The 13,290-nt window shown below is 55.8% G+C and overlaps 5 protein-coding genes across 5 annotated transcripts; 3 read left to right on the top strand and 2 right to left on the bottom strand.

The window, feature by feature from the left end:
• The first annotated feature begins 297 nt into the window (after window positions 1–297).
• QC763_303050 (uncharacterized protein) lies at window positions 298–1,805 on the top strand. Its single transcript, XM_062910756.1, has 3 exons — window positions 298–625; window positions 711–920; window positions 980–1,805. Exons 1-3 carry the CDS (start codon window positions 609–611, stop codon window positions 1,701–1,703), a joined length of 951 nt encoding a protein of 316 aa, XP_062766721.1. The 5' UTR covers window positions 298–608; the 3' UTR covers window positions 1,704–1,805.
• A 656-nt stretch (window positions 1,806–2,461) lies between these two features.
• QC763_303030 (uncharacterized protein) lies at window positions 2,462–9,686 on the top strand (the record flags this gene model as incomplete). The annotated part of the gene is made up of 2 exons (XM_062910754.1): window positions 2,462–7,409; window positions 7,468–9,686. The coding sequence occupies exons 1-2, from the start codon at window positions 6,971–6,973 to the stop codon at window positions 9,684–9,686; spliced, it is 2,658 nt and encodes an 885-aa protein (XP_062766719.1). The 5' UTR covers window positions 2,462–6,970.
• Window positions 2,539–4,449, bottom strand: asa1 (Astra associated protein 1 Asa1). Its single transcript, XM_062910755.1, has 3 exons — window positions 3,896–4,449; window positions 3,595–3,844; window positions 2,539–3,497 (listed from the first exon to the last, which is right to left on the bottom strand). The coding sequence occupies exons 1-3, from the start codon at window positions 4,120–4,122 to the stop codon at window positions 2,742–2,744; spliced, it is 1,233 nt and encodes a 410-aa protein (XP_062766720.1). The 5' UTR covers window positions 4,123–4,449; the 3' UTR covers window positions 2,539–2,741.
• Window positions 9,687–10,171: 485 nt separating the features above from the next.
• pan6 (pantoate-beta-alanine ligase) lies at window positions 10,172–11,407 on the top strand (the record flags this gene model as incomplete). The annotated part of the gene is made up of 1 exon (XM_062910753.1): window positions 10,172–11,407. The coding sequence occupies one exon, from the start codon at window positions 10,172–10,174 to the stop codon at window positions 11,405–11,407; it is 1,236 nt and encodes a 411-aa protein (XP_062766718.1).
• An 87-nt stretch (window positions 11,408–11,494) lies between these two features.
• QC763_303015 (uncharacterized protein) lies at window positions 11,495–12,903 on the bottom strand (the record flags this gene model as incomplete). Its single annotated transcript, XM_062910752.1, has 2 exons — window positions 11,495–11,832; window positions 11,887–12,903. The coding sequence occupies 2 exons, from the start codon at window positions 12,901–12,903 to the stop codon at window positions 11,797–11,799; spliced, it is 1,053 nt and encodes a 350-aa protein (XP_062766717.1). The 3' UTR covers window positions 11,495–11,796.
• Between the last annotated feature and the right edge of the window lie 387 nt (window positions 12,904–13,290).

The raw sequence follows: 13,290 nt of genomic DNA, 5'->3' as shown, positions 1-13,290 counted from the left end.
CCTAAACGGCCCGAAATATTCCGCCGGACAAGAGTTTGAGAGTGTGTGAGAGCATTACAGAGAGCTCCTCTCTCGGATGCTCTCGACGAACGAGAGCTTCGGAAAAAGTCGTGACGGCTCTCCGCTGGCTGGGCCGGCCGGGGTATCTACATGTCTCCCCTGTCTTGGTGGCGTCACAGGTCCGCCGGGAGGAGCACTGGAAGAGCATCAGTTTGCTGGGGGGGTACCCCGCATGACAAGGGGTAGCTACTCCAATTCGTGACATCCAGTTCCTGCCTTTTTTTTTTTTTTTGTTTCGTTGCTTTGGATCCGATTGTTGTGCTCCCTTCTCCTTCTGCTGATCCCTACAAGTTATCCAACAAGAGGGCAGGTCCGCCGTCTTATCTCCAACCTCAAAGAGTAGTTGGCTTCTCTGTCACTACATCTTATCAGCTACTCTAACCCACGTGCCTGATTAGACCCGATCGATCTAGGCAAGGGTAGCCACCTATCTATAATACGAGCCCTTTTCTTTCCCCCAGAGCCTCCTGTCTTTTTTTTCTTTCTAGTCCATCCAGCAGATACGAGCCCACGGTCGTCCCAGTTCACCGCACACCACGGCCTTCACAATGACTCCCAGAACCGAGTAGGTCCCCTGAACCCCTATGTTGTGTGATTCCGGCCGGGTCCAGCCTCGTGGCGAGACTAACAACGATTCCCTCCAACAACAGCTTCCCCCCCGTCCGGGCCTGTCTCTTTGACATGGATGGTCTGCTGCTCGACACCGAGGACCTCTACACGCTCTGCATCAACCTGATCCTCGAAAAGTACGGGCGTCCCAAGCTGCCCTGGAGCATCAAGGCCAAGCTGCAAGGCCGCCCCGGTCCCCAGGCCAACAAGCTGCTTCACGACTGGGCCCAGCTGCCGATCACCCCTGAGGAGTAAGTGATGTCTCCTTTCCTGACGGTCCGTTCTGACACCGACTTTTTTTTCGACGCAGGTACCACAAACAGTACTATGAGCTCCAAGCCCAACACTTCCCCGGCACCCAGCCCCTCCCCGGCATCCCTACACTTCTCAGCGACCTCGCTCGCACCCGCTACTGGGACATGGAGAAGAACAAGGAGTCCAGGGCTGGCGAGACGGCGCCCACCCCCCACCGCGTCCACATCGCCCTCGCCACGTCGTCCCACAAGTCAAACTTTATCTTGAAGACGTCGCACCTGACGGAGCTGTTTAGCGTTTTTGAAACCCACCGTCGCGTCCTGGGCGACGACGAGCGGATTGCCCCCGGCCGGGGCAAGCCGCTTCCTGATATTTATTTGCTTGCCCTCAAGACGATCAATGACTCGCTTCCCGAGGGGGAGAAGCCGATTACCCCCGAGGAGTGTCTTGTCTTTGAGGACAGCGTTCCGGGGGTTGAGGCTGGTCGCCGGGCGGGGATGCGGGTTATCTGGGCGCCTCACCCGATGCTGAAGAAGGAGTATGAGGGGCGGGAGAAGGAGGTTCTGGCTGGACGGACGTACGAGGCGGGCGAGGTGGACACGCACCAGCTTGGGGAGGTTGATGATGGGTGGGCTGAGTATAGGGGTACGCTGGTTGATTTTCCGTATGAGAGGTTTGGGATTGTGGTGCCGCCTGTGGAGGTGGAGGGGGAGGGGTGGATGCTTGAGACGGGGAGGTTGGCGGATGGGGAGGTTGTGGAGGTTGTTGGTAGGGCTTAGGTTACCTAGCTTGGTGGACGTCGGGATGGGTTGAATGGGCGTTTGAGATGGGTTGGTATGGGCGTTTAGAAGAGGTCACGGTTGCTGGGCGTTTAGAAGAGCTTGATAGGGCGTCGAGGATATTTTTTTATTTTCTTTTTTTTATTTTCTTTTTTTCTTTCTTTTTTTTTGGCGGGAGAGGGGGGGCGGTGTGTGTGGCATAAAAGGTGGATCTTTGGGCCAGCTAATCGCAATCAAGACGTGTCAACACTACCTAGGTATCTTTTGAGGCCCTGATAATGTCTGTAGGGTCTTTGTGACAGGTACGGTTGATGTATAGCGGCGGCAGCATGGTTGTGTGACTTGTTTTGAGGCCTGTTGAAGACAGTGACATACCTACATAGCGTGGTGACAGTGGAGCTGCTCTTGACACACATACGTCAAAAACAGTGGGAATGTGTTGTGACGATTTCTTGGAGCAAGATACACATTTAGAGCATGACGACAACAGCAACGGGTGACAAGGAAGCCAAACAGCCGCCCCTCAAAACACAGAGCAGCACGGGCTGGCTGTATGTTCTACACAACGTGCCACAAACACCAGACATCAACTACCTATTTAACCTTTTCTGTCTCTACATGCGTTGCATACAAGCAGTGTGTCGGATAGCGAACTGAGTCTCAGATTTGGACCGGGGGAGGGAGAGAGGGAGGGGAGAGGAAAGAGACGATAACCTGGCACTCGGGAAGCGGTGGGAGGGAGGGAGCCCCTTCAACACGATGGTGGGAAGCACAAAGGTTTGTGGCGCTGCACGAGAGCATATCATTTTTGCTGAGGGGAAAAAGGTAGGTAGGTGAGTCGGGTAGGTACCTGCCCGAGACAATTCTTGTGGGAGGAAGGGATACGTTGAGACAGCTGAGGTTTTGCTTAGCTAGGATACGTTGTGGTATCTAGAATACATCCCATCCATCCTGCAATAGGTCCGCGTCTGACTGGCTCTATGATGGACCCGACTTATTGACATGATACGTGCTCAGTGCTATGTGGTAGTCGAATATCTAGTACACATCCCACAAGCTCACCCTCCCATCCTTGCTCCCTGCCGCGAGCCAGCGGGCGGTTCTGGCTTGGTGGAGGCGTTTTTGTTTGGGTGTTTGTTCGACCAACATCTTGGGGACTTGCGTGGTAACCTCCTTGCTGTGACTCCCCTCGGGCTTCTTGTCGTCTGGTCTGGGGGGTTCCTCTTGAGGAGGAGAAGTGGTTGGAGAGGTGTTGGCAGCAGCGAAAGCAACGGCGTAACACCCCTGCTGGTGCCACTTTAGCACCGCGAGCTCCTTCATCGTCTTGACGCTGTAGACCCTCACCATCGAGTCCCAGCCTGCGGTGGCAAAGATGAGGTTGTCGGAGCGGATGCGGAGGGACTGTTGTCCGGCGTGGCGGGTGTTGATCGTCAAGATGGGGTCTTGGATTATTCCCGAGGAAGGAGGACAAGACGGGATGGGGTGTTTGGCTATGGTGGCGTCTGCTCCTGACGAGAGGAAGAATGACTCATCTGGGGAGACGTCAAGAGACAGGATTGGCTGGGTGTGAGGGTTGGATTGGTAGGTTACTGCCCATTTTGACGTGTTAGGGTCGAGTTGGTAGACTGCCGCGAGACCGCGTTCGTACCCGGCGACCAGGGTTAGGTGATGGCTTGTGGGGTGGTGGAAGAGGGAGAGGGACATGGCCATGCCATTCTTCTGGTCGGGTGACGAGGAGGTGGGCAAGCCAACCGTGTGCTTTCGAGCGAGGGAGGGGAGGTGAAAGATGTCGATCTACATCAGTGTCAGCTCGAGCTCAAAGTTGTGCAAGTCGAGGAAACCAGGATGGCCTTGTCAGCAAAGGAGGAGGGGAAGAGTTGGGCAGACTTACAGATTCCGAGGAGAGGGTGTTGGGTACCGCGAGGAGAATTTCATCTGCTGCTGCTGCGGCCGGACTGGTGTCTGGGTATGCGGGACAATACGAGAATGAACAAAAGTTCATGGTGCTGATCTGAAGCACGTGAAGCATCCATGGCTTTGGACGGGGCTGTGAGGATGGGTCTAGGGGAAGGCTTGTACTGAGGACATTTTCGTGTTCGGCGGTCAACTTCCAGACCACCAGTCTGTTGTCTCTTCCGTGTCTACAGGATCATGAGCATGTTGTTTACAAGACTCGAATCGTGGTGGCCTACGTGATGATGCGATCGTGTCCCCAGCCTGCGATGCCTAGTATGGAGGCCGTATGAGCTTGCCAAACGGCCCTCGGACGCATGATGGTCAGGTCCCATGCCACAACAAAGCCGTCGGAATCACCGGTCAAGAGGCGCTCATTGTTTCGAACGAAGGCAGCCACCTGCACCGGTGTCTTGTGGCCTCGCAGAATCGTCTTGGGCTGGGCGGGCCGCGCATTGCTTGCCATGTTCCAGTGATCTGTGACCGATGAATGACTGGCTGGTGATTACCGAGCGTCGGAACAGCGTTTATATCTAGGAGTAGTGGGTGATGACACAACGGCGGTATCAAAGTCGATTAGGTACCATAGGTTCTTAGGTTGTTGTTGCTGCTGATGGTTGGGTTAGTGGAAGTAGCGCTGTAAAGTCCGTCTCGCAGCACATTGTTAGTGGGGCGGGCCGATAGCTGATCTGCAAAAGAGCTTCTAGAAGGCAGCTGCGATCCGCAAAATGTTTCAAAACACAGCGACAGTCCATCCGTATACAGCCATGGCTTCATAACTTGTTGCTCCATGTCATAAGAGGGCCGGGGAAGTGTGCAATGCTTTGATGCTCTGTTATCTGATGGATCTGATGAGGGCACCGAGGTACCACGCCCCACCGACACCGCCTATTTTGTCCAACCTGCACACGTTGGACGGTGAGCGTGATGACATCCACCACACCACGTACTTGTTCAACCGATTTACCGTCGTGATAGCTGTCCTTGGCACGTCAAAAAGTACCTACATTGTCCCTGGACATGTCTGCCACAACTTCTTGGTGGGCACTGCGATCAACGCCTCGTCGGAGATTTAACTGATCGAAAGTGGGGGCTTTCACATGTGCCCTCACCGCACTGTTTGTTGAGATGTCCAGTTCTAGATATCGAAAATGAATCTGAAGGGATGCTGGTCTCTGTACCTACCTACCTTACACATCCTCACATCTGGTCTCTCACTCTCACCCGCCCGAGCGCCGGAAACCTGGTCAGCGCAACTGAGACCTCATCTAAACCATCATCTTACTCGACGGGACTCCGTCCGTTCACCGCCCCCGCACCCCCCGCAAAAGCACAGCGGGCGGGCGGGGAAAGGTCAAAACGGCGTGCCAGGGGCCCAGGGGGCCTGGGCTGCATGCTACAAGGTGGTACATACAAAGACTAATTGATGAGCGCTGACTCACCGACTCAAAATTGTTCTGTACAACAATTGTGTTCGACTACTGCTCTGCTGGCGAAGTCTTACTTTGTTCTTTGTTCTCGGGAAAGGGGCGTGCCAGTCGCACGGTACTGGGGACGGGAATCGGCAAACGGACGGGAAGCCAGAGGCTCGCCACGGGTTTCCCAGACTGTTGGGATAGAGCTGAGGGAACTTTTGGTGGAAATATTCTTTGTTGTGTTCTTGATACAGAGTACGCACTTGGATGTGGCAGGTTGTCAAGATGAGACAGATCATCAGCGGCTATTGCGGTTTTGCCGATCTATACCAAGCTTTTACACTCTTATGCGACTAGGAAGCTTGTCGAAACATCTGTTCTTCAGCAGTCATTGGTAGATATCTGATCAATGTGTGCGTGTCGGTCTCACCATATTCTGATCTGGACCAAGTACGGTGCGTGTCTACCTAGGTAGGTAAGCAAGCTCCGGTCTCGCCAGCAATGAAATCCAGAGACATCTTGATGAAGAAAAGGGTCTTGAGACCTCGACTGAAGAAACAAACCAAGCTTTCTAGGTTTCAACATTGACACTAGCCAAGCCCCCCAAACAGCAGGTTTTGCCGATGCCGCCCCTCCCCCCTGACCAAGAACCGGTGGGCGGGGACCGGGAGCCTAAGCGCGACATGACCCCGCTTCCGGTTCCCTGTCACCAGTTTCCAATCTTAACGCTGGATCCTTACTCCATCGTTGGGGTTTGTTGGGTTTGAGAGAACAGAGAGAGAGTCCGAGGAAGCGAGATGCCTGCCGAGGACCTCTTCCCAAGAGATCGGAGAGCAGCTTCAACGTTCAAGCGGGAGCTGAGCAGCTACCTTGCTATGTAGATCTCGAGTATTGGTGGCGTATGCACAACATCGATGGCCTGGAGAGGAGGAGAGCTATGAATAGAGATGGCGTTGACGATAAAGGGACTGCGTGTCCTGTACATGCACCTACCTACATACATATGTACTCCTACCTACATATGCACAAGCCATCGCCTGGGTCTCTGTCCGTCCAACGCCCCATGGGCCATCCTGAACCCCCCCTGAACCAACCCCCCCCGAACCCCCCAATCATTCATGGCAAAGGAACGGGTGCTGCCGCCATCTACCACTGCAGGTTCAATTTGGGACCGCTGGGAAGCAAGCAGCATTCAGCATTCACTGGCACACCATCTACCAACCCGTCCAGTCCCCCCCGTCGGCCACATCGTCAAATCGGCAGCGACGGCATCATCGAAGCCCAGGTCAACCCCGACCTGGAAGGCGTTGACCCCCGCCTTGTACCTGTTTGATGTAACCCTCCCCGAGAGAGGCGACCCCTGTCACCTGTTGCCGCACCAGGCCCCAGGTAGATTCCCCCTGTCATTTGCAAGCGCAAGGGGCTTGTCTTTCTTCCCGTCAACGACCTCGACGACATCCCATCTTTGAACTGTCATCCAGGGCTTGACTCTTGCTCCAACTGATTTACAGCTAGGGTCAGCTCCGTTGGAAGCAGGGACATACAGGCACACATAGGACGACTGTTGCACCATCTTCACGACTGGCCCTTCTACCACTACCTACTATACGGCTTCCGTCGTCGTCGATTTGCAGGGCTGAAGATCGATAAGACCACCGATCAGTGGCCTCGGAGTTCGGCAACGCCAACCGGGAAAGCGGAAGCCCCGGTAACGGGAATCAGCATATCAGCCTCAGCAAAACACCAAGTCCCCGTTCGCCTGACGGATCGCCGCATAACACTATCGACTCCCCCTACAAAAACCTACCTCGGGTTTGTTCGTCTCGGGGTCGAGACGTGGCGGAAAGACTGGCTACCTTTAACGGCGGCACGGCTTCCTTCGTCCCAGGGGCAGTCCCGATGACGGCGAACATCAATCTACATACCCTGTACATTCATCAGCAGCACAACTATCATGATGACCAGCACTACCATCCCGAAGCCCATTCCTTGACCCCTCCGGCACACCCCGAGGCCCTGTTCAGCAGTCCAGACAACTCACCTCCTCGGCCAAAGCGAGCCCGCTCCCTGAACCCTCTCACTACAGCAACTGTTGTTGACGCACAGGTCAAGAGGCCCACCAGGAGGTTTGTACAGACCAGCAAAGCTCGCCGCGTACGGACTGGGTGCTTTACCTGCCGCGATAGACATGTCAAGTGCGACGAGGGGGCACCGGTGTGCAACAACTGCTTGAAGAGCAACCGCCAGTGCAAACGAGGAGTACGGCTCAACTTTGCAGAGACGAATCAGCAGGTCAAAGGGCCACCTCGCACCGTTCCTCGAGGCAAAGACTGGCTGGGTATAGCGATCCAATATCACCACCCATTTGCCTCCTTTGACTGACAGAGCCTTCATAGTGACGTTTCAAGACGATTCCCGAGAGATAGCATCCGGGTATAAGGGCGGGCTAGAATCCTACAGCGACGCTCCGGATGAGGACCTGGGTGTCTCGCCCATCGACGACTTTCCACCCATCACCCGGCCTAGAAAAGCTTCGGCAGATGTGCAGGGCAGCGGCGCACTTCCGTCTGGGAATCCCTCTGCTTTCGAGGCCGCAAAAGGTCTGAGCAGTGTCCCGGAAGCATCCCGTGTACCATATTACCCCATAACAATCGAACCACCAACCCACCAAGAGCCGGTCCATTTGAACGGAGGCCATGGTCAAGTACAGGCACAGTTGCCCGTGAGGAACACCGAGCCTTTTGTGCCAAACCCCCCGCAGCCGCCGCTACCACACCACCACCCGTTTGCGCTTGAAGACTTGCTACAGCAACACCGGCCAGTCTACCCGGTACATCAAAGAAGAGACAGCGATGTCTCCAGCGTGACATCCTCTTTGGTCCCTGAAGGATCCAATGCTCGGAACCCAGAAAACGATGGCGATGGCCCGATGACGCCCTGTAGCGAAAACGGCGACGAAAGCCCGACGAGCGAGCGCGATTACCTGAGCACCGAACACGAGATCAACTGCATGCAGGTCTTCATCAACGACGTGGCCGTCTGGATGGATGTCTTTGACAAAGACAAACACTTCTCCACTGTTGTGCCATCGCTCGCCTTCAAGTCGACGATGCTCCTGAATGCCATCCTCGCCTGCGGTGTCAAGCAGCACTCCCTCATGTCTCCCCCGGCCTCCCGAGCCGCCGAGAGCGACAGGGCGAGGGTCTACCACGACACCTCCACCTCCCTCCTCCTCCGGTCGCTCCAAAACCCCGACCGCAACACGGACGAATGCTGCGTCACCGCCGTCGTGCTTAACGTCTACGACATCATGAACGAGATAGAACCGTCCAAGCTCCCAGACGAGCGATCCACCGCCCAGCAGCGCCAGCAACGCCTCGAGCACATCCGCGGCGCCCGCGCGCTGATCCGAGAAAACAACTACAGCGCCGGCTCCGCCTCCAGCCTCGCCCGAGCCTGCTTCTGGCTCAACGTCGGACTCGAGGTCTTGTCGTGCCTCTCCTTCAACTGGACCACCTCCTGGGAGCCCGACGACTGGGGCATGGACCTAGAATTCACAACCTGGATCGTAGGAAGCAGCTCCGGCAACGGAAGCGTGATCGCCTCTTCGGAACCCGACCGCGGGGACGACCTCCCTTCCTTTTCCGGCCCGGCCTCCCAGGCCTCGTCTGGGGACGAGGAACTCTGGGCCCAAAGAATAATCTACATACTCGCCAAAGTTATCAACTTCCGCGCCTCCTCCTCCCCAACCATCCCCGTCCTTCACCCTAGCCAATTCCACAACCCCGGTCATCACCATCGACATCACGAGCCCACCCCCCACGACGAGCAGGTCAGGCTCCAGGGCCGCTTCGCCGAGTGGACCAGACTAAAATCTTTGCTGGACGCGTGGAATCACCGCTGTCCGAGGAGCATGCGTCCCTCGGGGTACGTCACCGGCCCGTCGTCCCGCTCGGCGTTTCCGAACGTGTGGTTGATGAGCAGGCCGGCGATTATAGGACGGCTGTTCTACCACGTCTGCATGGTTTTGCTCGCGCAGACGAACCCGCTTCACAAGGGGGACACGGAGGAGAACAGGTCGCTCCAAAAGCACCACGGCCGGCAGGTTTGCGGGATTGTGAGCACCAGTGCGGTGGGGGATAAGGGGGTGGGGAGCGTGGCGATTAGGGGGCTGGCCGTGGCGGGGGCCGTGTTGGATAGTCCCCAGGAAAGGGACGAGGTGCTGGGGATATTGGGCAGGATTGAAAAGTCGACGGGGTGGAGGTTGGGTGGGGTGGTGGCTGAGCTGAGGAAGGGGTGGGAGATGAAGGATGTGATGCCGGCGACGTTTGGGGGGCAGGTGGTGACGCTGCCTGGGCTGCCGACTGTGACGATGGGGGTTGGGATGGGGGTGGGGAGGATAGGGGATTCGTTTTTGAGGGGGCCGGGGGGCCCGCCCATGGGGGGGTCGTCGTCCAAGATGACGAACCCTTTGTCGAAGGGGGCGGATTTTAGGGATCGGGAGCACCCTTATCAGAACTGGTATGTGAGGCCTAATGGAGGCGAGGTTGGGAGTTCGTCGGGTGAGGGGGCAGGGAGGGAGGAGAGGAGGGGGGTTCATTCTTGGGGCGTTTGAATGGGGGGATTTGGGACGGAAGGGAAAAGGCGTTGATACCCATTGTATAGTTGTTATTGTTGGAGGGTTAAATGTATCTCTGTCTGTCATCACAGTTTTCACATCCAGCCGACGTGCTATTGTATCTTCTAACTACGCCTTGCTTTGTGACTTTGGAGCAGTGAATTCAGGGGCTCCGTACAGAATAGGCGCCATTTTGCCCCATCCTAACGGCTCTTTTCTGTAAAAAAATAAAATAAAATACAAACCAACCCTACCCCTGCCAAGCCCCCCCCCCCTTCCTCTCCAGCGGACCCATCCCATGTCCCGCCCGAGCGCCGTCCTCAGAAATCCGCGGCAGAAACCATCACGAACATTGCCCTCCCTCTGTTATAAGTTGACTCCGCCTCGGAATCGCGCTGCGCAATGGCGGTCAGATTGCGCTTTTTTCTTTCCCTTCCTTCCCTGTCCCCTCACCTTCCAATTCCGCAACTCTCACCGGTTCAATGCCTCCCACAGCAAACGCCGCCGCCCTAATCCGGCACACAGTCCTCCTCCGCCCCGCCATCATCACCACCGCTTTCTCCAAGACCTTCCCGATGACAACCTCACGCGCCGTCTCCCGATCCTGTACCGTCATCCCGAAAGTCACTTCCCGCACCATGGCCTCGTCGTGTTCCTCCTCCTCAAAAGGAGGCCTGGAAAAACTCCCCTCCTCCCCCGTCCGCCTCCTCCGCACCACCTCCTCCGTCCGCCTCTGGCGCCGGCCCCACCTCCTCGACCACCGCACCGTCGCCCTCGTGCCCACCATGGGCGCCCTCCACTCAGGCCACCTCTCCCTCATCCGTCGAGCCGCAAGAGAAAACCACCACGTCGTGGTATCAATCTACGTCAACCCCGCCCAGTTCGGCATATCCGAAGACTTGGACTCGTACCCGCAGACCTGGGACAGCGACGTGGCTCAACTAGTGAAACTCGACAGGGAACTCGCCGACGACGGTGATAACCTAGGCCGTATCTCTGCGGTGTTTGCCCCGAGCACAAAAGAGATGTACCCCGGTGGATTTCCCGGTCAGGAGGTCGACAGCAAGGGCAGTTTTGTCACCATCACGCCGGTGGGCGAGCTGCTGGAGGGGAGGACGAGGCCGACTTTCTTCAGGGGGGTCGCGACGGTGTGCATGAAGCTGTTCAATGTTGTGCAGCCGGAGAGGGTATATTTCGGGCAGAAGGATGTGCAGCAGACGGTCGTCATAAAAAGGTTGGTGAGGGATTTTTTGATGCCGATCGAGGTTGTGGTTGGGAGGACGGAACGGGATGAAAAGGATGGGTTGGCGTTGAGTTCGAGGAATGTTTATCTTGGGGAGAGGAGGAGACAACAGGCGACGGTGCTCTATCGGGCGTTGAAAGCGGCGGAGGGCGAGTATAAAAGGGGGGGGAGGAAGAGGGAGGGGATTTTGAGGGCTGCGGAGGGGGTGGTGGAGGGGGTGAAGAGGGAGGAGGAGGGGAAGGGGGTGGAGGAGAGGGTGAGGTTTGAGGTTGATTACATCTCGCTGGCGGATCCGGATACTATGGAGGAGATTGAGGAGGTTGATCCGGCGAGGGGGGGGATTTTGAGTGGGGCGATCAAGATGTTGCCTGTTGAGAAGGCGAGGGAGGGGGAGGATTTGGGGCACAGTGGGGGGCCGGCGGTGAGGTTGATTGATAATATTATTTTGGAGCCCGAGGGAGGGAAGGAGGAATAAGGCAGAGAAGAAAATATTGGGTGGGCATCATTTTTTGTCTTTTGGCACACATGTTGGAGTAGGGAGTTTGGAGCTTACAGCAAGGGGGGGATATAGACAGCGAAGCGAGACATTTTCACGATAGAGATGGAGATAGATGTCCGATTTCTAGGCTTTTGGTTCTTTTTCTCCTTTTTTTCTTTTTCTCTCTTTTTTTTCTTTTTTTTTTTTCTTTTTGGTCACGACCAGCGTTGCTTTTTACGGGTCTAGGTGAGGACAAATCCATGTGCAAAAATCCTTTCCATGCAATCATATTACATCCTTCAGTGCCACCGTCCTGTATGCCGATATCCAGACATGTTGTCGTCCCTATCGTACAATCACGACCCCAAAACCGGGTCGTAGAGTATCTACCACCTCAGCAGCTTGGCAATCGAAGCAGTCAACTATTTCATCTCGTCAGCTCTCGATCTTCATTCGTCTACCAGGTGATAACTTACCCCCAGCTCAGCCTCAGCATCCCTCTCCTTGACCCCCTCCCCATCCCGTCTATAATCCGGCAGCTTGACCTTGACCATCCTCTTGACCTTCAACTCCTGCTCCGACAACGTCGTCCCGTTTGCCGTCCCGTTCCCTCCTTCTGTCCCATTGAGAGGCAGCGTGCCGTTCGCAAGATCCGGGACTTCAACATCTACACATTCTTCCTCCTCGGTCACATCCTCTTCAGCTGGGGGTTCGGTAGTACTGGCAGGCGCTGCTGCCTCAGTTGTGTAAGCGACAGCCTCATCATCAGCCATCCCCGGTTGCCGCATTCGAAGCATAGCGCGACGCTGGCGGGCGTTGACTGCCGTGTCACCCGTGCCAGAGCGACGCAGGACAGGAGTACCAGAGCCAGAGGGCGCAGGGACGGCGGGGTTGTCTTGATGGGAGGCGATAGCCAATGCGAGGGGGGAGGTCGCTGACAGCAAGAGGAGGGTTGGGGAGAACTTCATTTTGGCGGATAGATTGTAAGTATCAAGTGAATAACCGGTGAAAGAGCGAAATAAAAAAAAAATCATAGAATGGCAGACCAGCTGCGAGTTGGAGTTGATAACCGACTGCGAGAGAATGAGAAAATGAGCGCGTGTTGAGTGAGTGAACCAAATCAAAATCAGACCCCCCCCCCCAAACGCCGGCGGTGGGCAGTCTAGATATACCCATCTATACCCATCCTCCCCATTCTGCCTTCCCAAACAACCAGGAGACGCGTATAAATTCTCTCGCACATCAAACTCGCAAAATGTCTCCAAACCCATCAATCCAATCCATGATCCTCCCCCCATTGCCGGGGCCTCGACCGTCGGTGACCCTACCCGCGACCCAAGCTTTATTTTCAACGCCACAGCACATCTTGCTGTGTCAAACCCCAGTGCTTTGTCGGTCTTGTACAACGCGGCGCAGTCGGATCGAAGAGCGCCACAGCACGGATGAGACTGGACCGTTCTTGTCAACCAGCTTTCGCCATTCACCATCGCCATCCTCGCTTGCTTGCTGGCGGGTTGATGTGCCTGGTCGTGGTGAAGAAAGCTTTACCAAGATGGTCTTTGCTTTCCCCTGACTGCTACTGCTGGGTGTCGAAACTGTTGTGGTCGCAAAACATTATGCATCTGCTCCTCAGTCTCGACTAGGTGGACAGCGTGGCCTGGCTTCTTGTTAAAAACCATGCCTCTCCACCCTCCCTCTTGCTGAGCCCATCTGGCCGACCGCAGACCATGTGAGAGATAACTGTGTGCGGTGGCAGCGTCTCATCGTCTCCTTGACTGCGGTTGATGTGTAAGTTTATAACGGCTTGAGATGAATGAAAGGAGCGACACACCTTTAGTACTAGAGGCTGGGATATATAGATACATCTCCTAACAGGCCTT

This window comes from Podospora pseudopauciseta, chromosome 3 (genome assembly GCF_035222475.1).
Source record: "Podospora pseudopauciseta strain CBS 411.78 chromosome 3, whole genome shotgun sequence".
NCBI lineage: Eukaryota > Fungi > Ascomycota > Sordariomycetes > Sordariales > Podosporaceae > Podospora > Podospora pseudopauciseta.
Note: the sequence above shows the minus strand (reverse complement) of the source record. Positions and strands in the feature narration are given on the sequence as shown.